General features: G+C 40.4%; 2 protein-coding genes across 2 annotated transcripts; both read right to left on the minus strand.

Annotated features, from left to right (window-relative positions):
• Window positions 1–5,751: 5,751 nt before the first annotated feature.
• LOC139282360 (probable nuclear hormone receptor HR38) lies at window positions 5,752–12,073 on the minus strand. Its single transcript, XM_070902031.1, has 7 exons — window positions 11,941–12,073; window positions 9,642–10,483; window positions 8,844–8,973; window positions 8,423–8,586; window positions 8,080–8,282; window positions 7,797–7,975; window positions 5,752–7,687 (listed from the first exon to the last, which is right to left on the minus strand). Exons 2-7 carry the CDS (start codon window positions 10,479–10,481, stop codon window positions 7,425–7,427), a joined length of 1,779 nt encoding a protein of 592 aa, XP_070758132.1. The 5' UTR covers window positions 10,482–10,483; window positions 11,941–12,073; the 3' UTR covers window positions 5,752–7,424.
• Window positions 12,074–15,455: 3,382 nt separating this feature from the next.
• dgkab (diacylglycerol kinase, alpha b) lies at window positions 15,456–27,645 on the minus strand. The gene is made up of 24 exons (XM_070903509.1): window positions 27,550–27,645; window positions 26,759–26,840; window positions 25,058–25,134; window positions 24,524–24,668; window positions 24,038–24,112; window positions 23,825–23,874; window positions 23,216–23,290; window positions 22,880–22,996; window positions 22,657–22,774; window positions 22,334–22,422; window positions 20,839–20,949; window positions 20,657–20,755; window positions 20,520–20,570; window positions 19,501–19,574; window positions 19,272–19,346; window positions 19,106–19,191; window positions 18,935–19,024; window positions 18,673–18,833; window positions 18,478–18,542; window positions 18,300–18,390; window positions 18,001–18,181; window positions 17,700–17,820; window positions 17,382–17,442; window positions 15,456–16,940 (listed from the first exon to the last, which is right to left on the minus strand). The coding sequence occupies exons 2-24, from the start codon at window positions 26,829–26,831 to the stop codon at window positions 16,860–16,862; spliced, it is 2,166 nt and encodes a 721-aa protein (XP_070759610.1). The 5' UTR covers window positions 26,832–26,840; window positions 27,550–27,645; the 3' UTR covers window positions 15,456–16,859.
• Window positions 27,646–27,647: the final 2 nt, after the last annotated feature.

Below are 27,647 nucleotides of genomic sequence, written 5' to 3' on the forward strand. Positions count from 1 at the left end.
GGCTGGAAAAAAAAGCTATTATATGCTTGTTATCATCTTGTTGTGTTGTTCAGCATATCTGCTTGCTGCCCTCATAGTCTTGTGTTCTTCCACTGTTCCTACATTTAATATGTGTCATCTAAAGTCAATTCACATAACTTTATCTTCACAGTGACGGCCCCCATAAAACCACAACGTTTTTAGATTTATGTAAAATGAGGTGGGAATTTTTTAAAACTTTGGACTGAGCCAGGCCAGCTATTTCCCCGTTTCCAGTCTTTATACTAAGCTGATCGGCTGCTGGCTGTAGCTTCATATTTAGCGCACAGAGAGAGAGTGGTATCCATCTTCTCATCTAACTCTCGGCAAGAAAGCCAATTTGTGTTTTTCCCAAATTGCTGAACTATTCCTTTAAATAGTGATACTGAGACACTGTTATTCACAACTGCATATTTATTAGCTTTATTAGTTCTTGTCTGGTGCTTTTTTATAAGCTGCCAATCAAGGCAAGAAAATATCTTTCAACAGTTAATGATGTAATTTAATCAGAAAGAGTCAAGTCAAGTAAATTTGATTTAGCCCAATATCACAAATTTGCCTCAGGGGGCTTTACAATCAGTAGAATATACGACATCTTAAGACCCTCGATTCCGATGAGGAAAAACTGCCTAAGAAAAGCCTTTTAACGAGAGAGAGAGTTGAATGAAACAACAAGACGGCAGTGAGAACAAGAATAAGACACACTAAAACACACTAATCCCAGTTTTCTAGCCAAAATAAGTTGATGACAATAATAGACATCAATAAATGTACCAAACATTCAACAAAAGAAAAGTACTCTCACGCTCCATCTTTACACTGTGTGAAAGCCTGTATGTTAATTCCTATTTTTAACAGCTGCTCATGTTTCCAAGGACATGTGTGATGCTTTATCACTTGCACACTTGATGTGATCCAAGTGTTCAAAAACTTTTCAAGAAACATTGCTTCTCCTAATGGTTCTTAGATTTAGTTAGATTTACAAAACACGTTAGAGTTAAAGAGCCTTCAGTCAGAGTGTGAATTGTTAATTGATGCAGTTATTTATATCTATGTTGTAGCTCATACTGTACCACCCGCCTGCGCTAGTATGTTTGCTGGTTTGCACCATGTGTTTGCTCTGACCTTGAACCCCTACACACACACATACATACACACACACACACACACATACACACACACACACACACACGCACGCACCACACCCTGTCCACCAGCCACCCTCCTCTACCGCCATCCCTTTGCACTTGATCCCTATGTTGGGGCTCTCTGAAGTGTGTGTGTGTGTGTGTGTGTGTGTGTGTGTGTGTGTGTGTGTGTGTGTGTGTGTGTGTGTGTGTGTGTGTGTGTGCGTGGGGATTTGCTGTGAATAACTTCCGGGCATGCAGCCAGGAACTGTCATCTGCCAGTGCAACACTATCCATCCTGTCAATCTTGTTTTATAATTGTAACATTCTCATATTCTCCGGCTGAGCAGAGAGAAGTTTCCAACATAGTGAGACACACACACACACACACACACACACACACACACACACACACACACACACACACACACACACACACACACACTCACTCACACACACACAAAGAAATAATATAATTTCTTTAATTGCTAACTGAGCTTCTCCTGCAGCCTCTTGTGAGTTATCAGAGTTATCAGAGTTGTAAGGTTTATTGTTTGTAATATAAAATAGTCAGTGATTAGTTTACATCCACTTTTTCAGTCTTTTTCGTTTACCTCTGTTGCTACAAACACCTTTGTGATCATCATTGGAAGAAACAGGTACAATGTGAATTCATCAAATTCAAAAGGCAAAAAGCCAAACTGTAAAGTTTACTGGTGTAATCTTAAATCTTTTTTCCAACTTCTCTGTTAAAAGAAAAACAGCATAATTATAATTTTAGGGGTATTAGCTTTGAAGCATGAAATCCGTCTTTCAAGTGCATCACTGTCCGAGTGGCCCCTCAGTAAAGTTTATAATACCCAAGGACATAACGAAGACGGCCATTAAATGTCTACAGAGCAAACAGGTTTCCTCCATCCCTCCCATTCAGACACTACAGAACGATAATTCAGCTGGCTCACCATCCACTTATGAATTTAATCCCGCAGGGACTAAGAGCTCAAGACGGTGATGCGGGGTGTACAGTTATCACAGGGATGGCATAAGCAATGACATCTGCCAACTCATTTATCACCGGACTCTCTTAGTGAGAGAGACCAGATCCAATTACAGTGGTTTCTATGGGCTCAACAATGGCCTGCTATAAATACACTCACAGGGGGTTTTCCACACTCAACAGCACACCCACACACATACAAGTACTGTTGCACAAATATACAGTACATATACAAATTAATGTGCGTTAAGATGAACGTGGGAGACTCTGTGGTCATCACTGGAATGATATTATCATGCCAACTTCTCTTAGACACCTTCATTTTTGTCTTCTTCTCAAGCATCGTGAGGGACTCTGCACTGTGCTGAGATGCTCTGGAAAATAAGGTCTGCAGAGGAATATCTGCAGAATGTTATGTGTACCTGTGTGTAGGTGTGTGTGCATAAAAAGGTGTAGAAGAGAAAGAGGAGTGGAGAAAGAAACACAGAATCCCCCACCAAGCACTAAACGGCTTCACAGAGTTATTTACAGCTCAATCCATCAATAAACGACAGGTGCAGCATCCTCACAAACAAACCTATTAGCTTTCCTCCCGCTGGAACAATATCCTCTCTAGCAATCAGCTGCTCACACACACACACACACACACACACACACAAACACACACACACACACACACACACACACATAGACACTAACATCTTTGTGACTGGCCAATATGTAAAGTTTCAGGTTAAATAAAAGTGAAAATGTTGGTTTCCCCAAATGTGCTCTGATATTTTAGAGCTCCTCCTAAATTTCTCAAATGAGGCTTTATGGGGAGCTTTATGTCTCTTTCAGGGGAGCCGAGTTCCCCATAGCTCCGTATTTATAAGCCTTGAACATTCATGGCTCCCAGAGGATGAATATTAATGACTTTGGTGACCTCCTCTAGCACCACCACGAGGTTCGCATTTGTGGTTTTTAGTGAAATGTCTTAACAACCACTGGATGGATTGCCATGACATTTGGTACACACATTCATGTTCCTCTCGGGATGAATTGTAATAACTTTTCATATTTCCATCATCAGGTCAGAATTTTAACTTCTAATACTTTGAATTCTGATTTAAAAAAAAACGAATGACAGCCTCAGCCTGTACTTTGTATTCATTGCTAATTAATTACAATTGTGAACATGTTAGCATGCTGACATTAGCATTTAGCTCAAAGCACCACTTTAAGAACAGCCTCACAGAGTTTGTAGCATGACTGTAGACTTAGTGTTGTTCATGCATTTGCACTAATTTTAAGCAGCAATTTGATATCGTAGTTATAAAATAACACAATATACTCGTGCACTTTACTTGAGTATATCATGTTATTTTCACAAGTACCTCAAATTATACTTAAGTACAGTACTTGAGTCAATGTACTCAGCTACATTCCACCACTCTATAAAGATACAATTGTCATGATAACAACAAGAAAATCTTGTACAGTTTGATGTATTGTAATCAAACAGCAAACATTTCACTGTGTTACATGCTTTCAAACCTTTCCTGTATATAGAGAAGTTGCAGAAGGAAAGTGTAAAATATGGAGCTCAGCAATTTTTGTGCAACAAATCACCATGACAAGCAAGTGAGCCACATGTTAGCAGTCAGAACATAATGTCGTCAGGGTGTAAGGCTACAGTTTGTTCCTGAATGCAGAGTGTTGCATGTCAAGGCACAGGTCAAAGGTTAAGGGGCCAATGGCAGCTCCAGATGGTACCTTTCCACTTTTGGAAAAAGATGGTGTCAGTTCAAACATGGGATATATGGACAAGGGAATGTATTTTGAGTTTGGGTTTGGGCAATGTGAAGGGGCAACATGTCTGACCTGTCATGGATACGTGACCACAAAGAATGAAAAGTCACAAGGAAAGTCAAAAGGGATTAACACAGTAGATAGATGCTTTTAGTTAGAAGGAACTCTCTGAGCTGCTGCATTCATCTAAATCCTGAAACTGTACTCGTCTGCTGTTCCCATTACATCTGACTTGTGCAGCACGCTTGCCATTTTGTAACATAATGAACACCTCAATGCAAGCTAGCTTTCATATTGCCTCCTCCTCTTTTCTCCCCTTGTCCCTTTTTTCCACTCTGTCTGCCAACACCAAAATCCAGATGACCGGAACGTGGTGTACAGTAGGATCGGGTGTCGAGCGGCTGAATGCAGTCGGTGCTGCAGTCTGCTGTGGCTGAGAGTGGCACGGTGTCGTCTTCCCTTTGGTTGGGGATGTTGCCAACATTAACGCCATGTGTGACAAAACAACACAGACTAAGTGAAAAGGAGATGAAGGACTACTTTTGGTCACTTTTCACCACATCATTAATATGTAACAAGCTGCAGCACAGTGAGTGTTGTGTTAAACAAAGCTTACGCTTTGTTTCCTGCACTGCACCAAATTACTGGGAAACATTTTCTAGATTCTTCTTAAAGGATAGGTCTGGTGATATTTGACATTATTTTGTCAACAAATCCCACGAAAAGACCAAGAACAACAATATGTTGATCTTACTAACAAGTTTTGCCTTTGTAGCCAAAGCCTGACATCGCTTATTCAGTATCAGGCTCTATGAGGTTGTACCACAGACAAACAACAAAAGAACTGGATGTGCCCACCGTGACGTCACCCACTGGTTTGTGGACCAATGGGTGACCATTTCTGAAGCCTTGAGTTTGGCATTTTGGCCATCACCATCTTGGTTTTTTAGAACCATAAGTGACCATATTTGGATGAGAGGGTGGAGAACCCGAGGACACTATGCACCTGGCCTCTGGCTACGCCATGTAAAGTCGTACAAAATTAGCTTGTAAATGTACTTACCGGAGAAAAAGAACAGCCGACTCCATAGAGTGTCTTTTAGTGTCAACCGAACGTCTCTATCCTGATTGACAGGTTGCCATGGTAGCGGTTGTCTATTATACTCTCAATGGGACAATAATTTACAAAATGAAAATCATGCTGTATTGAAGAAGACTTGGAACTAAAGATTGAGACCGTAAACTCATCAGGAAAATGTTTACCATGTTCAGCATCTTAGTTCAACATGTTAGCATGCAAACATTCGCTAATTAGCATTAAAACATGGAATGGAAATATTGGATAAAACTGACCTGATGATGGTGCTCGTTGAAAAGTCAGGGGATCCATTCGTCCTGAGGACGACGGATTTAATGGCAATGTATCCAACAGATGTTGTGATATATCAGTCAAAGCCATAAATATCAACCTCATGGTGGCGCTAAAGGAAAAGTCAGGAGATCACCAAAGTCATTAGGATTAATCTTCTGGGAACCATGAATGTTTGTACAAAATTTTGTGACAATCAATAAGCCACACTGTTGCACAAATGGGTTTGAGTAAGGAAGTCATCGAGAGACGGACTAACGCATTATTGATCTTTCTTTTCATGTGATTTGTTGAGAACAAAATATATAATATCAGCAGCCTTATCCTTTAACCATTTTTGTAAGCCAATGTTTCAAAAAGCAGAATACAAAATATATTCTGTCTCTTTGAAGACACTTACAGGAAATATATCACTCCATTTCCAATATTTAAACAAAGGAAGCCAGTGATGTATTTTCAAAAAGATTTAATATCAAATATTCTCTTTTTAATACTCCTGCACAATTTTACGAAAGCCCTGGCAGTGTATTCAAAGGCCACACACATGTCCCAAACAAAACACAGTATTTGTCATACTGTTTGAACACTGTTTGAAGTGCTCTTAGCTGCTCATCTTCTCATCACATTTCACTGTGATTCCTTAAGATATTTCTTAAATTCATTTTGAGATGAAAATAAAAAATAAATCCAACATGTAAAAAAAAAAACCTGCACAATTCAGAAGAATGTGGAAGACGTAGGAGAGTTTTACAAACACTGAGTTGAGGTTCAAAACACAAGTAGGGTGATGTATTCAGGGCCAAAGACAAGAAACCAGTTGATGTCAAACATGAAATGTCAGCTTATGCATGTAGATTTTCAAGCGTTGTTGGGTAAAAACAAATCACAGAAAGGGAATACTGTATCTATTTGTGGATACAAGGAGACGCTTTGACTTAATTTAATCTTAAGCTGGACGGCTCTACTGTAGATATGAGTTTCACCGCCTCAGGAACATATGAACAGGATTTAGTTCTTATAGATCCTAAACCACCTGTCATTACTTGATGTCCTTCCAGTTTAGCAGTGTGAAGTGTGCATTCAAGTATTGTATGCTCTTTGTCAAACTGTACTGACACTCGCATCCCTCTGACACTTCATATCAAAAGCTGGCACAGGCCTGAAATCATATTCATCAGTCGTGAGTACGAAATGAATTCTGGTGATGAAATTGATATAGATTATTTCTGCCGTAATTGGGCCTCGCTGTGTGTGATATTTGGAATGAAAATTCACTTAGTGTCACTTATTATGGTTTGAAAAAGGCACTTTGCATTTTTATTCAGCAAGTCCATTTTTGTTCTTAAAAGCCCAAGAAGTGTGTTGTTACAGGGACATGTGGTTCAACAGGAACCCTGCCAGCATCAGCCTTTACAAGGTGTTGCAAAATGGCAGCAGAAGCAGTTATGTCAGAACATTTTGTTTAGCTTAAGGCAATAAGGTTTGTAACTGGTAGTATCAAAATAAGAGTAAACTTTGGTCCAAGACCTTCCACAGGAGCACGATTAGGACTAAAACTATCTTTTGTGATACAAAGAAATTAGTAAATATTTCCCTTTTGAAAAGTAGGACTCCACAGTTCTTTAGAGAAACAGGTTGTGTGATTCTGCCTGCCTTTTTCTACTAAACAATCTACTACCTCAGCACCTTTGTGGGATCAAAAAGCATCTTGCTTTTTAAGAAATTAGTGTGTTTTTTTGTTTTTAGGAAAAGCTATGTATGTAGCACTGCATTGCATCTACCCAAATATCCATGTCTTACTAGCTGCATAGCAGGACAACATTCACACATCTAGCACAGCAATAAAGTCATTATACAAATGCACACAAAAATATATATAAATGGTGTGCTGAACTGTTAATACCACTTCAGCTCTGTCCATGACAGTTTCATTGAAATTATATGAATCTTTATGCAGTACTCACACAGTTACCATATTCAAACTTATTGTTAGAAAAATAATGGTCTCTTGAACAATGTCAGACATTTGTCAGAAGGAGGTTCACAGTCCAATGATAAAACCTCACGTTAGGCGCTTTGAGTCTATCATTTTTACAAACAACACATTTATGTTCATGTTTTTTCAGAACGGCAGAGTATCCAAAAAGATTTTCTCCACTATTGGTGGAGGGGGGACCAGGTCCTCCAGTTTCAGGTAGAAGATGCGCTGTAGGCCCTGTGTGCATAGAGTCCTCAGTTCAGGGAGTTTTCCCAGAAGACGAGAAAGATAGTTGGGCTGGGCCCGGCTCGGTTCTGATCCGTTTCCGCTCACGTGTTCCCTTAAAGAAGTGATGAGGTGATTCTGAAAGTCCTCAACCCGTTTGGGCTCTTTGAGACCGTGGCGATCTAGATGCAAAAGGTGTTCTCATGAGAAACACAGTTCGGAATATAAACATAAAATTCAAACGCAGTCAGACTCACTGTAATGAAAAGCAAAACAGAAGCTCTCACTCACCGGTGATGATAACGAGCGCTGCAAGGCAGGCAAACAAGGAAGTGTCTAAGTTCATGCGGTGGAGGCTCTGGGAGAAATCCATGATGGAGTCAATCCAGTCACCAAAACTACGAACGCACTGCAGTCGGTGGAGGACCACGCCGTTACAGAAGATCAGCTTGTTTTTCTCAGGATTTGACCTGCACAGTTTCAAACCGACAGTTCGATCAGCATATTGAAAAGCACACATTCTTTGCAGTCTCGTGAAATATCAGTTAACATGGCAATGGTAAAAGAAGCCAACCTGTATGCGAGTCGCAGAATGAAGAGCTCAACAAAGGAAGATTCCAGGAGCAGCTCCTGGTCCTCTGTGCAGAAATCTGTGAATCCTGGGATGGTTTCAGCCCAGTTTCTTATTACATCCAAAGTACTGGTCAACAGGTCATAAAACTGCTGGATATCACCGGCATCCTCCTTTTCTTTCAGGTTGTCCACTGTCTCCTGGTACTGAGGAGGAAGAGAAGGGAAGGGTCACTGCCACTGAAAAGGACTGCAAATACCATCAATGAGCTGTTCACTGTCTTACATCCCGTATTATGTGATTAGTACAAAGGAGCTCTGGACACGCTGAAAGTCTTGAGATTTACCTTGGAGTAGTCAAGTTTTCCGATGGTTGGGTTTGAGTCTAAATGAGCTCTGACAAGAGAGGCTATGATGTTGACACTGGGGGTCGTGGATGAAGCCTCAGCCACAGTCTTGGGTTTAGAGGGCAGACGACCCCGGCGACCTTTGAGGCTGTCTGTGCGAACAACTAAGAGAGGGATAGAAAAGAGGAGACTTAAACCACACGTTCGTGACTCTCACATGGCCGTTGCTGCACCCCGCAATTTAAAAAACAACTGCTGTATCAGTTTCAGTTTCCCTTTTTTCTGCAGCTGGCACTATAAGGCTCTGGTTACATATGTCTGTCATTCCTAGCTCTGCTTTCACAAGACTGTCATTACAAACCCCGGTTTCTTGCCGTACATTAGTCACTGAAAGCTTTAAGAGAGTCTGACATTGCATTACCTTCTTTGACCATTCCCACTGCAAGACATTTCTGGAAACGGCAGAACTGGCAGCGGTTTCTCCTCCTCTTGTCCACTGGACAGTCTTTACTGGCGAGGCACACATACTTTGCATTTTTCTGCACAGTTCGCTGTCAAACAGGGAAAATAATTTACCTTACTATAGGTTTATAATGCTGCACACATTTTGTAATTGACAGAAATGCACCAATAAATCTGCATACTATCCTAGGTTACATTAGCATCTCAATTTCCATATTATTGGTATGTCCTAAAAGCGTCACCTGTTTTGCATTTCAACTGGCGCGCTCCAGAACAAATATACACATTGGTATCAGCCAATAACCATTGGAGCATTACTGGTAAAAGCTCAATATGAACGTCTCATTTAATCTGAATAACTCACAAGTATAGCTCTGAACAATACTGGATTTTTGAGGCTGAGACTGATATCAATATTTGAGAGAATCCAATCATTATACTTTATTACACAAACACATACCATAAGAAAACACTTTTAATAAGGATCCCTTACATTTTTCTTGTAACCAAGATATGTACATTGTACAGTTAAACTTGTCAGCGCTCTCTGGTGGACAAACTTTATATGGTGTCACTGTTTCTAAACCACCTGATACACATCTTTGCCGTTTCTGTACTGCAATTTCTTGTTACTTATTGGCCAACATGTGCACTGATACCAATATTTCTGCAATAAGCTATTATGAGCCAATATGTCGTCCCAGTAGATGTATCTACTTGGTAGAATAAACCTGCAAAATGCTGTTCAGCTATTTACCTTGAAGAAACCTTTGCAGCCCTCACAGGTGCGGACTCCATAGTGCTGACAGGATGCATTGTCACCACAAACAGCACAGCGGCCCTCACTGGAACCTGGGTTGTGGGTTTTAGGAGACGTCATGGCCCCCTCCACTATCCTGGGGCTTTCCAGGGGTCCATGGTCCAGGGACATGGGGGGACAATGAAGTGGAGAGACATGCTGCTGAGCAGGGGACAGGAAGAAAGGGTCGTCATGGCCTGGCCGAGTGTCCTGATGCTGCCCCAGGGGAGAGAGCTGCTCTGGTGCGGGGCTGAAGGTGAAAAAGGAGAGCTGCTGGGCCATGGCGGCCTTATCAGCCACAGAGGACGGAGGGGCTGAGGGGTAGGGGCTGAACGGGGAATCCCAGACAGGTGCAGACTGGGTCTGAAAGCCTGGTGTTGGAGGAGAAGCAGCAGCATAAACTGGGCTGCCATAGTAGTCAGAGCCACATGACGACAGTGTTTCATCAAGGCAGCTGAGCGCAAAGGATCCTGGGTAACAACCATACACCTGGAGATCATCCAGCTTGAAGGCTTGGCTCTGCATCTGAGGGCAGGAGCTTTCAGCTACCGCGGCGTGGTTGAATGAAACTGTAGAGGCGGGAGGAGAGGTGGTAATCTTGCAGGAATAAGCATCAAACTCCCCCATGTAGCCATTTCCCACCAAGGTGTTGATGCTGGGCAACGAAGATGTAGACAGCTGGTCCTTTTGGCCACTGATGTCCATCATCAGTTTGGCACTGAGGTCAGCATTCAAAAACTCAGAGCTGAAATAGGTGTCATGGGGCAGGGATGCATATTGGGTTTGTACACAGGGCATCGCTAGGACAGAGGACAGAGGACAGAGGACAGCAACAATTACTACAGATGAAAATAAACCCCAATGTTTGTTCATGTAAGATAAACATTGTTTACATTTAAATATACTGTATGAGTCATTAAATCGAAGTTCTTATGCATGTAAATGTGTTGCAAACTGTTTAAACTTTTATGCTTGCTTTTTTAAAATAAAATTAAGTAACTTAAATCACTGGGGATAACTAGGGCTGATAAGGAGTGTTTAAACATAATGTATGCAGTAATGCATACAATGAAGTGCAGACATCCGAGTAAATTAGATATAGCTTAAATCATCTAGGTCAGCATTTTTTAATCCGCTCTCTGTAACCATCCAAACAGTAGCCTACATTAACACCTTGAACGCACGCGGTCTCATTTCCCGTACATGCCATATCTCAGTCCGTCGTCCCCTTTAGAAAATGCAGAGGGTGGTCCAGTGGAGCAATCAGATATAGTCAGATATTGTGTTACTTGCTGTTAATGCTCTGAAAACCTCTTTCAGTGGAGGGCAACCCTCTTTCACAGGAGCTGTACCAGGGAGTGTTGCAGATTGTATTTCAGGGTGGGCTGAATGCCAGCTGAAATGGGAAAGGTGGCAAAGCCTGTTTATGTGTGTGTGTGTGTGTGTGTGTGTGTGTGTGTGTGTGTGGTTGGGTGAATGTGTATCCACAAGTGTCAACTTCCTCACTCTATGGGGTTCTCCAGTGCAAAAGCGAAGCACATCTAGCGAGAACACCTGAGCATTCCCCAGAAAGAGCTCAAACTTAAATCAAATTATTAAATAATTTTCCTAAACTTATAATCAAGCTCGACTTATGGCAAGACCACACTGCTCAAGTGTCCAACAAGTGTTTTATGTCCTATAAATACGCCCTACTCTATCCGTCGTCTCGTATAGCAACAGTAAGAGACCCACACATACAACATACAACATGTAAAATCACGACAGTTGAGAATTTAGACCAGACAGCCGATGAAACTTTTAGGAAAGTACTCATGGTACAGTTGCAGCAGTAGTATTATTACTAGCTTAATCAATCACACTCTGGGAAATTTCCTCATTAATGACAAAATATACTCTACTTTAACAACTATTTATCATAAAACAAGAATTCCATAATAATTCAATTACACTCAGTTGTCAAGTTTATTACTCACACTGCATTAGTTTTAGCTAGGTGTACCGAACAAATTTGCAACTGAGTGTAGAGCTCTGACTGCTACCCAGAGAGGGAGGCTGAGGCACATATAACATCTTTAAACATTCAGGCTGCAAATGTTTGATTGTTGTATCAACAGTGCAGTCATTCTTGTCCCATGAGCTTGAATTATTATAATGAAGCATAAAGGCAAGCATATAAATCTCACATCAGCATTAACATGGCCCCCTGAATAGATAAATATCAACACATGCAAGCAAACAGTCCACTTTCACTCACCTGGTTCATGTAAATATCCAGATTTTGTAGCTTTTCATTTATTCCAAACGAGTGAAAGTGATGAATGTCACCTCGGCCATCTGCTGTCAGCACACACACTCATTCAGACACATTCACACACACACACTGGGTCAGACCAATGCAGGAGGCTCCATACACTCTTGTTTTATTTTGGCTGAGTCGACAAAAAGGCGGGTCAATGCCCAAAAATGGTGAACGGGGCGGTGGAACGTTCCGGGTCGGGAGCCAATCAGCGTCGGGTTCGGCACATACGTTCTTCCGTGTGACGCACGCACGGGATTCCATTGACGCAAGAGCCGGGGGATCGTGCGTTCTAAATATAAACCGACAACGACAGCTGCGCTCACGTGAGGCTATTACTGGAGAAAAAAATGCTAAAAATAGCTGTAGTTTGGAGGTGCAGACGTTTTATGACTGGAAATGTAGATATTACACGTTTACAAGGGGGAGGTGAGTTATCACGTGACAGACCAGGAAACACCTGTATGTTTTTTTTTCCTTTCATAAAATAGGATTTCTATTTTCATAGAATGGCTACAAACTCATACCCTCTGACATTTCTCAACTCAACTCTTTGAGGAAAATATGCCATGAGCACATATTCAGGGTCTGAATTGTAAATACTTTATGATTTTTATGATCTTTTACTCTTACGTGTTCAATTTTACAGTTTTTAGCTCATAACACATTTAACATAAAACCTGCTGGGATATATAATATAAAACTGACCCGCATTAAACTCACTTATGAGTTAAAAACCTCTGTCATGGTTATATTATATATTGTTTCTGTGCAATTATCATTATTATCTCCATAGTAATTTATGTTATATTTTCACATTTGACAAAACAAGTTCCACTAATAGTTGTTCTGGGGATTTTGATCACATCACTTGATCTTCATCAGCAGATGGAGTTTGCCATTTGGTATGGGATTGTAGACACATTCCCAAGTACATTAAGGACTTTTCATGTTGGTTTGAAAGTTGAGCTGTAGCAATCCTGGAAACAGCTAGTGATAAGACCGTCTCTCCTCAAAGTCCATTTAGTAACTCATTTGGAGCTTTCCCTCACATCACATGATCAAAAAAATACGGAATAATCAAATAAACATCATGTGATTTGACTGAAAGCTTCGAAACAGCTACTAAATAGAGATTGTTTTGTCAGCTTCTATTTCTAAGGTCAAGAATTTGAACCTCGGTAATTTTGCATTGTTTTACCTTGTATATACTTGTTATTACTTTCTAATAATGTGTTCAAGTACTTTTTGTACTTTGTGTTTTATTCTGATTTTTGACTCAAAATTATGTTTTTTGGAAATTTTGAATGAATCCTCTGAGCACTGGGAACAAATATCTTCATTCTGATTAGAAAACAAAATATCACAATTATAAATCATTTCACATCGTAATGCCATCATCGGGCAGTTTGCATGGATGTCACAGCCAGAGCAGCAGGTGTCCATTTGTCAGCATCTAACTACAAAGGAAGGAATCTCTCAATGTATGTATGTATGTATGTATGTATGTCCTACCATTATCTCGACAGCTGCTCATCCAACAGACTCCACACTTTGCGGGTGTATTGCTGAGGACCTAATAGTGCAGTGTCTAATTTGGTGCAATTTGGCCAGATGATGGTGCTATAACAACAAACTTTATATTTTGGCCTGTAACTTTTGATCCGTAAGTCTCAGAAACAAAATTCCAGTGAATATAAGCCACGGCAATTTGAATTTTGTCCAAATCAGTATAAATTCACAAATTTTGAGCAATCGTCACCAAATTTGGTAAAGAACATCTCTGGACCAAGCTGGAAAAAGTTAGATTTTTGATATTCCATAAAGTTTTGCTATAGCTGGCCCTCAGTTTGCTCAAATGCTGTGGGCAGGGCTTACATTACAAAAAATGCCATGTCCCTGAACACTTTGTGCTATTGCAACCACATTTGGTGGACATGTGTAGATGTCTGAGTGAATCTGCGAGTTCAAGTTTTATTTGCTCTGGTATATATATGATAACGAAATCGAGGAAATCAAAAATGAACTGAGAGGTTCCAGACTAATGCAAGGCTAGCCCACTACATTTATTTGACAGCTTTAGTTTCTAGTTACTTTTCACATTCAGATTATTAATACAAAATATAATCAACAAATAAATTATGATGTATTATCATAGATTAATCTACCCACGCCACATTATTTAAATGAAAAATGGCAATTTTGTGTTGTGAATGATGAAGGATGAATGTAAAATAAACATGATGAAGCATGGCTCTGTTTTCATCATATCATGACGTTTTAATCAAATCAGCTTTAAATTAATCAAATCACTTAATAATTTCTCACTCCATTCTTGATTTCACATCCATTGTTACGCCTCTGTTTTTCAATTCACATGCATTTTCATCACCTTCATTTTTATTAATTAATGTTTGTTACTTCCACCCCTCATAACCCAGCAGTATATGGAGTCATTAAAATAAGCCCCACATTTGCCAGCGCAACATTAAAATGATGCTTACACAGTAATGCATGAATAATTATAATCCATTAATATAATATATATTATTCTGAAATGGTCCATTATACATAATGAGTATGTTGAATGAATATTTTGTTGATAATCAGTCTTTACTTTTACTTTAGTAAAATTCTGAATGCAAGTAAAATTACTTTTACTTCTTTCACTGAAGTTCTGTTGTTTAGAAGAAATGTGTTGTTGGGAGGTGAAATGCTCGGCAGCCCCATTTTGTGATGACCACAATGATCTGACTTGTTCTATTTTGTTTCTTGTATATTCTTCAAACAATTTTATGTAAAATTGGTTTATATACAGTATGTTACCATATGTTAGCACTGGCGGATGTTTCCACATGAAAAAACAACAACTATTCTGACTTCGTAACGGACATCTTGTAAAATGAGATTTCAGCAACATTTTGACCAACAAGTGTCTATGAATAAATATCCCAAACAAAGATAAAACTCCTGATCCAGACAAGGTGACATTTACCAGAATACATTCTGTCTTGCTTTGTTGGCACTGGATCATCCCTTTTGTATTTTGACTTTCATTTGCAGTGTAAACATATGAAAATGTTTTTTAATCTTTCATTACTCCCCTCTCTGCCCTTTCCTCCATCATCCGCAACCCTCAGTGTCAGTCACTCTTTATGTCTGATGTCTGACGCCTTCTTCCAAGAGTGTGTTTGTCTCACACGCGCACACACACACACACACACACACACACACACACACACACACACACCATCTACACTAAACTAAACCTTTACTGTTGCCACTTCTCTTCCCCACTTCTGGATTAGTCCTCCTGCTTTCCCTCCCACACTGATGCAAAGCCTGCCTCACTGTATCCTGTCATGCTTTGGTGTTATGGAGATTAAGCAACTTAGATTTAGAATTTCAATAAGTAGGCTGCATGCAGAGAAATGCTACACACACACAATACTTCAAATAAATACACAAGTCAATACTTTGAAATGTAAGCATTGTTAAATGCTGATAAACATTCTCTATGACAGATAAGCATGGGGGTACATTTGATACAATCTGCAATTTCTATGATCATGTAAACCTTCAAGCATGCTGCCATTTGTCCTTTAAAAGAGTTCAAGATTCAGATGAAAATGCGGTCTGTCGCTTTGCAGTGTAACCAAACCTTTCAGAGCTTCATATTCAGCTGCAACATACACTGTAAAAAGGTCAGACAGTATATCACAAAGAGACACACTGAGGACAACTCAATAAAGGATGTCAGTGTGATGCTGTATGAGCCTCACTGAAACAATATTGTCAAGACACATATGCAAAGGACAACTACACAATTTGACATGAAGACAAGATAATAAATGAACATACAAGCATGTTACATGTATACAAGTACACTGAAAGTCCAACACAAGACTGACTCCTGAAAGGTGAAGACACAATGCACGTCACAGAAACAAAATCTTAACCTTAATAATTGGTAATATTTCATTAGATTTCCCGAGGTTCCTGTGTATTTTGTGACTGTGACTGAAGAGGCCTAATCAATGGGAGAATCTTGTTACAAAGATGATGCAAAGACATAAATTGTCAGCAAAGTTACAGGACGACAGCACAGAGGAAGCTAACATTACTATTGGCAAGTACACCTTAATGGTTTTAAATACAATGGAGTGTTTTTTAAACTCAACTTGGTACGTTTGCGAGAGCTATAGCAAAGCCACTCTGCCCAGCACTTTCTGTTATAACTGTAGAGCAAATCTGTATGAAACCTCATTCAGTCACATTCAATTAGGTGTTTCACCCGCAATTAAGAAATAGTAAAAAACACTGAAATAAATACAATATATAGGTTTCTTTCAGTTGGATGAACACTGACGGTGAAAGACACAAGAACAGACAGGTAGGATAGTGTTGTTGAAGCAGGTGAGCTGCTGTAAGCGTCTAAAGGCTGAACAGAGCCAGTTCATCACCAGCTGCATTAGGAAGTACAGATGAAACTCAACAAGACACAACTGTAAATTTGATTAACCACAAAAAAAAAAGCTATCATGACATAAAATAAGTAAATATATTCCTTATCCATATACTGTGGATACACAACATGCTCCGCTCTTTTATTTACAAAACAACAAAAGAATCATGCATTACATTGAAGTTGGCACACAATAGCAGCGATCAGAGTGCATGCTGTCTGTACTTTGACATAATTTAACATTATATCAGGGATTAAGTGCAAAAGACATACATAATAATACTTAATAATAAAAACACACGGTTACACACTCAGCGATGGACGTTCTCTTTTAAATACTCATCCTGCATCATTTTCACAATAATATCGGTGGCCTGGACCCTCAGCAGCAGACTGCAGGATGCAGTGGAATCTACTTGAGGTGAAAGAAGCCGGATGGTTTTGTTGGTGCAGCCATCAGCATGTTAGCTTGGTTCTTGTGAGTTATGTGGATCTATAATAAACAAAAAAACACAATTATTTGTGTTCAAATGCCTGTAAATGGATCTAATCAGCTCAGTGTAATTTATAAGCTACCCAAAAAACGTATCCTTCCAAATTGTCTGGTAAAACAAATATTCTGTCTTTGAGATCGTTTCCCTTTAGAAATAAACAAAATGTGTACTTTTACTTTGAAGACACATCACTTCCTGTGTTATTTCAGCTCTCCAATATCCACCCTGAGCACTGAATCCTACCTGACTTTAAATTACGTCACATGCATAATCAGTGAGTAGTAGTAACGTGTCCCTGCCACAGTAATCAAAATACATGTATGAATAAATTGAACCACGATGCTGTAACCACTGGCTTTAATGAATCTAATATGTAATGTCTGCGTCTCGACTCTTGAGTTGGCTGAATTGAGTGAATTAGATTGATTAATATCACTTACAGTACATGGAGGCTGCATCCAGGGTTCCCCATCGATTTGCATGGGCAGGGCTTTGATTGTCCTGCACACAGGGAGAGAGAGAGAGAAAGTGAGATTTAATTATACTGTACTATTTATACTGTATGTAGACATTATGTCAAATGTGTATCTGTTTATGCCAGATTGCATAGAGGGGGATATTGGAGGATAATGTAATCCAAAACAACTGCCACATTCCACCTTGTTTACCTTATAAAGTTAATTTTAGTAAAGACTGTTTTGATTCCACTCTGCGGTTGTTTTTGAGCCTGTTAAAAGTCAAAAGTAAAAGCACACAACCTGATGGTAATTTGAGAAGTCTGTGCCAGTCTGTGCCCGGCGCTCTTCAGGCCAGTGTAGATCTGTCCCATCTCTATGGCTCCTTCCAGCCCCACCACCTCCAAACGCTTATCACTCATATCTGCGGAGTGACAACACACACAGATCAAGTTCAAAGTAAAAGATTAAATCTGTGTTAAAAACAGGTTGATGGCATCTGCAGGCACGAGGGCGGGTAGGGCCTACTGGCAACATTTGGACCCTGAAGATGAGGTGATTTAGGAGAGTGCAGACATGAATCAGACAAGCAGCCGAGTCTCACCTTGTGAAATTGTTTTAAGAAGTTCAGGGTCAGTGATAACCTCACTGTGCTCCACCTCTGGCACACCATCAGGCTTCTTGGACTCGCCCCAGAGGTTGGAGCCTCCGTGCATGCTGGGTATGTTGAGGACAGCTATGCCCTCCAGAGACATGCTGCTCAGGTCCAGAGATCTCCCACAGCACTGGTGGAGAGGCAAAACAGCTTGTTCTGTTTTTATGCAACTGGACAGAAGCAAGACTTAAAACACTGGAAATTATGTGAATTACAAATGATTTGGTTGTTTTGGCACAGCAGCTAACCTCAATCATGAGACACTCCTTCAGCTTCTTGCAAGAGGCAGAGATGGTCTCAGAAGTGGCAAACTCAAAGTACCAAAGTTTGTTCTTCATTCTTAAAAACAAGAGAGAACAAGAACTTCATTAAAAATCAATTCAAGAGAAAACACTCTTTGTTCATCCAGTTAGTTTGAATCCTCACCTGCTGTTGAACCTCTGGGGGTGTTTCTCTCTCATGGAGTGGAAACGATGAGCGATAGAGGCATCCTGCTCACATGGACACAAATGAAAGTCATATTGTAAATGGGTTTTTTTGCACTTTGTATTTGTTGATAAAGGAAGCCCTCAGTAATCATATGTGACGTTATTATTCCTCCCTGCTGAGGTCGTGACTCACCACTCCAATAGAAAAGTAGTTGTTGATGATCTCGTAGGGCACGGGGTCTCCGGCCTCTTGGGGGTCGTCTGGTATCACCTGGATGCTCCAGCGGTCCATGGCAATCAACTCGCTAGCTTCGATTTCCTTCAGGATCTCTCTCAAGTCTGACCCCTCGTAGCCTTTCATGGGATTACAGAAGAAGCAGAAAAAAAGTGTATAACAACGGGCTCCAATGTCAGTGCCAAAACCTCTGTAATGGTTAACGTGTTGATGGTTTTACCTCCTCCCCAGCGTAGACAGCGAGCCAGGTCATTCCCGGTGCCCAGAGGCAGGACTGCTACTGGAGGATGCACCTGGAGGTCTGCTTTGTCTGAAACCACAGGTATGTTATTTAGCCTTGAGAGATGATTATCCTAATGACCTCTCTGAAACCCTAAAGGACCTACAGTACCTATAGCATCCAGGAGCCACCCGACGGTGCCATCTCCTCCACACACCAAGATCCTGTACTCATGCAGATTGTGGAAGAAGTGTAGTCTGAAGACACAAAAGATTAATGTGAAGAAACTCTAATACAATGTGTAGTCCAACTGTAAGTTGGTGAAAGTGTACAGTACCCTGGTGCAGGACCTCCGTTGGACAGGTTGTACACTTGACGTGGGTTCAACAGGTACTGAAACTTCCTGAGCACTCTGTAGAAAAACACAGAGAAACAACACAGGCACATCAAAAACACCCAGACTGTGAGAGGAGCCATATTCATACTCTAAAAAGGAATAGATTACTTTCTCACTGGGGGTAAAAGAAAGTTACACAATTTACATATGAAGACTTTAAGCTGCTTACCGTTCACCCTGCTTTCCTCCACTTTTTGGGTTTACAAACACCAGCAGAGGGTGGGTGTCTGGAACAGGAACAATCTGAAGAAAAATACATGACAGATTGAGATCCGATGGATTATGTAACTCCTCTGAAAAACACATACATGATATGTAAAGACACATGGTGTGAGTCAGGCTTCTGTACAGATTTTATATAAAATCTGTTATTATATATATTACATATAGGCAGCATTATTCAAACATCTGCTGTCAAGACTGTCAAGACTTTGTGTTTTTAGGGGAAATAGTCTCGGTTTATACATGACCACCATGCACAGTGACTTCTACACCAAAGACTCAGGTCTGTGTCGTGTCTCATGCGAAAAACGGTTGCTTTCTTTAATATTCAAACATTATGATGAACATATATGAACATACTGTAATTGCCATGGCAGATATTTTTACATTTTAGGAATATTCGACAGACAAATGTTGGCAGTGAATGTTCAAAAATGTACTGAAACGTACAAATAAGGATCTAACTGAATTGAGCTACAAACACATTTTAAGGAGAAGTGGATTATGCTGCAGGAGTAAACGTGTTTTGGTACTTTTTTCTGCCATGGAAACTTGACAGATTGAACCCAACATGATTTTAAGCTCCTGACAGCTGCTGTTCTTTATGAAGGAGGTAACAAACCAACAGCCACCTTTCTAGCTTACAGGAGGTGATTAAATACCGGATCAGTGGGCTTTGTCCCTGCAGAATGGGACATAACCATGACAGATGGATTTGTCCATGACTTCATCCAACACACTGAACTTGAGCCGAACAGACTACAAAGACATGGGTGCAGTCCTCTTAAACAAATCTTCAACAAAAATAACAGAACGAATCACTAAAATTGGAGATTCTCCCAAAATGCAATGATATGCAGATGGTAGCTTGAGCAGACAACTTGAAAGAGACCTCACAGAGAAAACACATGGGTGTACAGTTGGAAAAGGAATAAATGTGTGTAGGAAGATTTGATAACAGCAGACCTGCAGGATGTGGCCATCAGGGGTGACATTTAACAAGCTGGTGTCCTCCTCCTGCAGGAAGCAAAGGACAATTAACCAACAATAATCCTAAACATCTAAATCTGCTAAACCCAAATATACGGTGGTTGGTATTTTACCTTTGAGACGGCGTATATGGCCCACGGAGGCAGTATATGATCTCTTAGGGGCCCACAATCACAGGCCGATAAGCCAGAGAAAACACACTCATCATGGCGCTTAAAAAGAGACGAGACTCAGTGAACATCGTCTGTAATTCAGTCATGATTATCCACAAAAAAAAATTAAAAATAGTCCTCACCATCTCCTGGCACCACACACAACGCCTCCCCACTAAAGTTTTGATCTTCTTGTGGCAGACCTGACACTTGGTGGAGTTACAGTCAACTCTGATCCAGTCGTGAGCTGCCACCTGAGACACAGAGCAGTAGAAAAAGAGGGTGTAATTCATTACATTGCTAAGATACCATGCCTCATACATCCTGGTCCATTTCTAATTACGTAGACTTGTTTTCAAACAGTCTTCTACTCATAATGTCTAGACAAGTTTTAAGATGCTATCCAACTTCAGCTCCAGCAACAATGTTCACTACAGTGGTGCCAAACAACAAGCCAGCCCTGAATGACTGCAGGAAAAATGATGTTATGGTTGACTTTAAAAGAATCAGCACAGACCACACCCTCCCTAGAGCAGCTGTGGAAGTTATAGATGGCTTCAGATTTATGACTTTTTGGATAACCACTGACAGGCAGACGTGCATCACCAGATCAAATATCCCTGGAGCACTCTGACACCTAAAACCTCCAAAAGTAGCTGAGGAAATTTGGCCAGTCCACTGTTGTGATGCATTACAGTTAGCGTGGATGGGTGAGTTGTGCCTGCGACGTTACATCGGAAAAAGGCAGTGAACGCATCATTGTCCACGCTTGTGCAAAATTAGGACATTTAACAGATGTACAGAGCAGACTGTACCAGCTGTAATCTGCACTGATGGGTTGCACTTATTGCTGACTAATGCACTGTGATGTTCCCTGTTGTTAATGTGTTTAATGTTGTTGCCATTTGGGTTTTTGGTCGGTACAAAGAGAACTGACATGGATGTATTCACATGACAAATATGAGCCTTCAGTTCATTCTTGACCTTGAAAAGAGTAACAGAAAAATAACACAAGGTCCACCTTATTTGGTTTAAATGTGACTTTAAACTAGAGGCCCATTGTTGTCCATAAACTATAAAAAACATATCAGTGAGCCACACTGTTGCACTGGGTGACATGTTCATTACATTGGACGCAAGCACTGTAGTTTATCAGTCAACCCCACAAACACCACCCTGCTGCCGGAAATACACATTAGAAATGTGTATTAGTCCGCAGCTGAAAATAGTCCCCAACAAATGCACAATTCACTCTTTTTTGGGTGATATTTGCCAAAAACGACTATGCCCCATTGTTTTAGAAAATTTGAGTTTTTTTTAAAAAATGATACTACACTGTATATTTTAATGTATATTTGTGACTGGTTTTTAAAGATGAACATCTTCAGCAGGAACAAACGGACTTTGAGCTGGCTGCCACCATAGGGAAGTCGGAAAGTATTGAGAGAAGAACTAATGTATTATTGGTTTTGGTTGGTTGTTTTCATGGGATTGTTGAAAATAACAAAAATGTAGAATTTCACCAGACTTAAAACTCAAATGCTCCTGTAAATGTAACTACGAATTTGAAAAACAAAAATAAAACGGAATAAATAAATAAGGAACTGGAGAAGAAGTGGGGTTCGTTTTGGTGCTTACATCAATCTCCTTTTTAGATTTGACAAAGGTGCGAGCACAAGGTTCAGGATTCTTGTTGGCACACTGACTGTGGACGGTGTACTTGCAACCTGAAGAAGAAAAACAAATATTACCAAGGTGACTGAGTTCAAGACAAAGCTTTCTCCACTAAAACTTATATCATTATATAGCAAAATATATGTGTTCTTATACATAAGAAATTGCAGTGACACTGATGAATAACAGACAGTACAAGTGACCTAGAAAAGGTGGGACTCCTCCACCTCACTTGTACTGTATGTGAGGTGCGTGGCTGCCCCCTGGTGGCGACTGTGAGCTCTTACAAGTGCAGCAGAGTCCCTGCTTCCCGAGCCCGAGCAGCATGCTCTGACACACACTGCAGTAGGTCGGCTTGTTAAAGTGCTTCATCCTCCAAATATGCTGCCCGTCCCTCTCGGTCATCTGTGGGCGAGGGGAAGACAAAAAGACGTTAAGAAGGACAAGGCGAAAGACAAAACAGAGGAGGTTGTAGGGAAAGTGTTGTATGTGAAGTCGATGTTCTGTCACCTTCAGTCCAAGCAGAACAAGTAAAGGCACGTTGTTCATGCCTCCCTTCACCCATTCCTCCAGAGTGACAGTCTCACTGTCGTCCACATCGATCGCTGTCATCATGTCCTTGAGCACCTGTCCAATCACAAAAACACCCACTGGTTATTCATCATCTAACTCCTGTGCAGAAACCGTCCTTTTGCATCTCTCAGCTGCTGTATTTAAGCTCTCATTCTGACTGACTGAAAATATTAAGTTTTCACATCCCTCATGAAGATGTTTTCTGAAAGAGACTTCATGATTGATTGAATTAAAAGTCATACAAGCTTAAAAATGAAAAAAAGAGACTCATACTGGTCTGAGTTCAGTCACGTCCCAGCCCAGGTAATCAGCAGCTCGCATCATCTGGGTGATTATACGATCCACCTCCTGATGGAGAGACAACAGGGTTTATTTTAAAATATGCAGCGGAGCAGCATGACTAGAGGTTAAATGTATTAACTAGCATTTATTTATAGTTTGGACAAATTTGTGATGGCGGCACTGATATTATATCCATGTTTCCATCTGTGGAACATTAGCTGGATGTTCACTGTCAGAGGCTTTGTCGGTGCTGCTCCTTCACCTTTCAACATTTCAACTTAATGTAACGTAAATAACGTAATTTACAGTACAGAGAGAAAATAATTAGCTTACTTATTGAGAATCCCCAATAATTTGACATTTCAGAGGGGTAATATGTTTTAGTTAAGGGGTCCAAGACCACCTGTCACCCCTCATATTTGACGCACTGATCTTAATTTGCTATACATTGACCGAAATATTCTCAACAGAACAATGTAACTTTTTTGACATTTAGCAGAACTAATTGCAAACAATAAATGTACATCTTTTGTTCATTTAGACACATGTCATAAACACAGAGCAGTTAGAGAAACCTGTGTGTGATTTTGAGCAACTTACTGAGCTGTCCAGGAGTCCGTTGCCGTCTTTATCGTAAAGTTTGAAAGTAACTAGAAACAAAACAAAGTCAGTCAGTGGTCCAACCATTGTTTTTCTCACTTTCTCAGACCAAATCATCAGTCTTAATCATTCAGCAGTGGTGAATGTACATTAAATGCAGTTGCACTGCAATAAACATGTCACAAATTGTTCCAAAAGGTAGATGAAACCAACATTCGAGCTTCTCCCGGGGCTGTCCCTCCTCCAGCACTGAGAAGTAACAGGACACATCACGGAGAAAGACCCCACCTGAAAATAAAGAAACGTACAGAACCTTTTGACCAAACTGGTAACCTTTATCGCATTACTGAGGTCTCAAACATTCATGATTTTTATTTTAGTTCTGGATGTAAATGCAGAACTGCAGTCTAAAAGCAAATATTTTATCATGGGTTTTGTTATTGGAACAGGTGCACTAATCTCCAAAGCTACGCCCACGGCCTTGTTCCTCTGACGCAGCACTACAAGATAAAGAAACAGACAGAGTGTCCAACAGGAAATAATCTTTGTAGCATTCCTTCTTTCTTTGATTATTTTCGGGAAGTTCTGTGTTACATTCCCAACCACACTACTCTGACCGTAGAGCTCAGTGCATTTCCTCTAAACAACTCGCTTAATGCTGTTACGTAAAAATAAGATGGGGCTTTCAAAATAACTTACCTGCTTTGGGCAGAGGGCTCTTTGAGGGCCCGTCCTGCTCTACATGTTGAAAATAGTGAAAAAGGCGCTGGCAGAAATCTGCAGGGAAGTCTTCCACTTCTAGGTAGGTCTTGAGGAAGAGACAGAATCCCACTGCATCGACGCACTGTGGAGAGAAATTAAACTCACTGTCAGGAGACTCGAAACTATTACGTGTTAGTGGAACATTTACATTCATGGTAATGCTTCATTTTAGCGGGACTATAATTTTCTGGATCATTTCCTACGAAGTTTCCTAGAAAAAAAAAGACACACTGATCAATTGGTTCACTGCAAATTAATAAAAGTGCAAAAATATCTAGTCTAGTAGAAAATTACTACATATATGTAGAGTGATGTTTCCAATATTAAATGAGACATTCTTATTTTCACTGTAATTAATACCAAATTGAATTGTTCTTTTCGGGAAACAAAATGCATTACAAGAAATGAGGAATTACTACCTACTACCTATACTAAAGTGTTATCACATGTATCATTGTCCAGAAAGCTCACCTCCCCAAAGCTGTGCTGGGCCAGCCGCCCGCCAGGGTGAAACTCCTTAATCACATCTTTCACCCTCAGACTGCTGTCTGCAAAGAGCATCGGAGAAGTCAGAAAGTGCGTGAATGAACAAATCAAAAAGGACACAAGAAAAGAATCAAATCTAATGCCGATAACATTTCTCTGATGTGAATCTGTGCAGTCTGATATGAACAGAGACGCTCGGTAACCAACTTAGCTCTTTGTCTATTTGCCATTTGTCCCACACATTGATTACAAGGCTCCTGAGTGCTAAAACAGGAAACACATGTGAGATCATGACTGATGGTGGACGTGGACTCTGCTGTCAAAGGCAACACACAGCTGAGCTTTTCTCAGGTCCAGAGAGGAGCAGGTGTAATTATCAATTCATCCATTATCCTACAGTGCAAACACTCCCCCCTCCCCCCCGACACTAAAAGCCTACACACATTTCATTTCTTTCAAAGCCTCTGAGTGTATGGAAGAATATTTTTAGCCCTGTACCACTTTTTGTTTCCTGTCAACAGGTCTATCAAATTCTGCGTCAGCTCCAACACAAAAGCATGCACTTACATTTCAGAGATGTTGTTTGTGTTTTTGTGTTGATGCTGAACGACCCTCCAGAGAAACACTGTGGAGTGTTTTCTGTGTTGATGGCGAATGAATATGTGAATATTACCATGCAGATGTCCGGTGCTTAGCGACTTCTGCTGCTTTCACTTTTTGTGAAAAGCGATTGATCTCCCAAAGGAGAGATCTGAGACAGTTTGAAAGCAACTGGAAACACATTCAAGTTAGTCACTGATGCATCAGGTAAAAGAAGAGTTTGTCCACTGAAATCAATCAGAATGCACTTTTAAATCAAACTCTCCTGTGCTGGACATATCAACTGAAAGAATAATACTAAAAGAGTATTCTGATTGATTTAAGTGTGTGATATTTTCTTCTTCAACTGTAGTTACACTCTCCCCAACTCTCTTCTTGTCTTTGTATGTTCCTCTACATTCATAAGTCAGTGATCTAACCACTGTATGTTATACCGCACCACTGCATTGTTCCAAATCGTCAATCAGATCTAGTAGCAGTAACTAAATATACTTATCAAGTATCAAAGGTAAAAGACCTCTATATATGCAACAGTAAATTATGTAATTATTATTACTGATGCATTAATGTTGCAGCTGGAACTAATTTTAATAACATTATATACAGTTGGGTGGTTTAATCTGTAACAGTGTGTCACATTTTATAAGATCTTAATCAGCAAGTAGCTGTCAGATAAATGTAGCGGAGTAAAAAGTACAATATTTCCCTCTGACATGTAGTGGAGTAGAAGCATAAAGTAGCATAGAATAATAACACTCAAGTAAAGTACAAGTACCTCAAAATTGTAAGCAACAGTACTTGATTTAATGTATTCAAATTCATTCCACCACTGCAAATCATTATTCTTTATAAACACATATTCAGTCATAAGTGGATATAAAGGCATTTGTACACTATAATAAATATTTCTATTGATCTATTGATTTCCCAACAGAAAGATTGTCTTGTTGCTGTACCTCACTCCACAGCAAGGACAGCCTGAAAACCACCTCTTCAACTGGTCTCTTTATGTTGTACATGCAGTGTTGACATGCCGGTAATATTAATAACTGTTGAAATGATGTGAAGTGAGAAGGTGAAACTTACATTCCATGTAATGCTGAAGCTGGATAAAATCCACAGGAGTCAGAGACCCCTCTGTGTCGTCAGACGAGGCCATGCCGATCAGCTGAGTGAGCAAAGAGAAAACAGTGACAATCGCAGAGATGACAGGGAGGATGAGGTGCTAACCTCCAGAGAGGAAACAAGGAGGCAGTCTTTCGTATTGCAGGGCTCAGGTCAGCCACTGTTTTGGCAGTGACTCACATGAACTGGTTTGCCTACATTCCTTGGATTGCACATGACTGTAGTACATTTAACGCTGCCCTCTTTGAGATATATTCAGACAGTCTGGAGCTTAATTTCTATACCTGAGGAATCACAGGTGAAACCAGCTGTACTTGTATTAGTTCACACCTTTAGAAATGTGGAAATGGGTCCAAGGTTTGTGACAAGATCTGGCAAGAGGAGGAGTTGCCTCCAGTGATGGACAACAGACTGTCAGCAGAAAAGAAAAAGAAATTGAACTCCAGCCTGTAGAGATATGGGTTGTACTGGCAAATGTGTGCACAAGTCTCCTATCACACAGAAAACACTTAATAATGTAGTATCCCATCAGCTTAATCAGCAACGTATTATACAACCGGCGAAGCAAATCAGAAATCATCAATTAAGACCAACCTTTTAAAAGGGTCATCCATCAAACAGGATTATAATCTGAAACCAGGGTTGTTGACTGAGTGACAGGCACCACTTTTTAATTGAGTCTGCTCTCTTAGAGCCGCACAGGTGTTCAGTCACCCACACAGGAAGAGCACTGAACTCTTAAGGCTCCTTACCTTTCTCCCTCCTCGCGCGTCCACAGAGGTAAAGGAAAAAAGCGGTCCCAAACGCGGAGCTCCACAACACGCAACTTTGATATGTTGGTTGACGGCAG

The sequence above is a fragment of the Enoplosus armatus genome, chromosome 3, assembly GCF_043641665.1.
Source record: "Enoplosus armatus isolate fEnoArm2 chromosome 3, fEnoArm2.hap1, whole genome shotgun sequence".
In the NCBI taxonomy this organism is placed as follows: Eukaryota; Metazoa; Chordata; class Actinopteri; order Centrarchiformes; family Enoplosidae; genus Enoplosus; species Enoplosus armatus.

Excerpts from the sequence above, each read along its gene's own strand:
- dgkab (XM_070903509.1), bottom strand. The coding sequence starts at position 26,831 with ATGGCCTCGTCTGACGACACAGAGGGGTCTCTGACTCCTGTGGATTTT. Across the intron at positions 23,875-24,037 it reads GCCCCGGGAGAAGCTCGAAT|TTACTTTCAAACTTTACGAT; the intron begins GTTGGTTTCATC and ends TTTTGTTTCTAG. Across the intron at positions 18,543-18,672 it reads ACTACTTTTCTATTGGAGTG|GATGCCTCTATCGCTCATCG; the intron begins GTGAGTCACGAC and ends CCATGTGAGCAG.
- LOC139282360 (XM_070902031.1), bottom strand. The coding sequence starts at position 10,481 with ATGCCCTGTGTACAAACCCAATATGCATCCCTGCCCCATGACACCTAT. Across the intron at positions 8,974-9,641 it reads GCTGCAAAGGTTTCTTCAAG|CGAACTGTGCAGAAAAATGC; the intron begins GTAAATAGCTGA and ends CCTGTTTGACAG. Across the intron at positions 8,587-8,843 it reads AGTGGGAATGGTCAAAGAAG|TTGTTCGCACAGACAGCCTC; the intron begins GTAATGCAATGT and ends TCCCTCTCTTAG.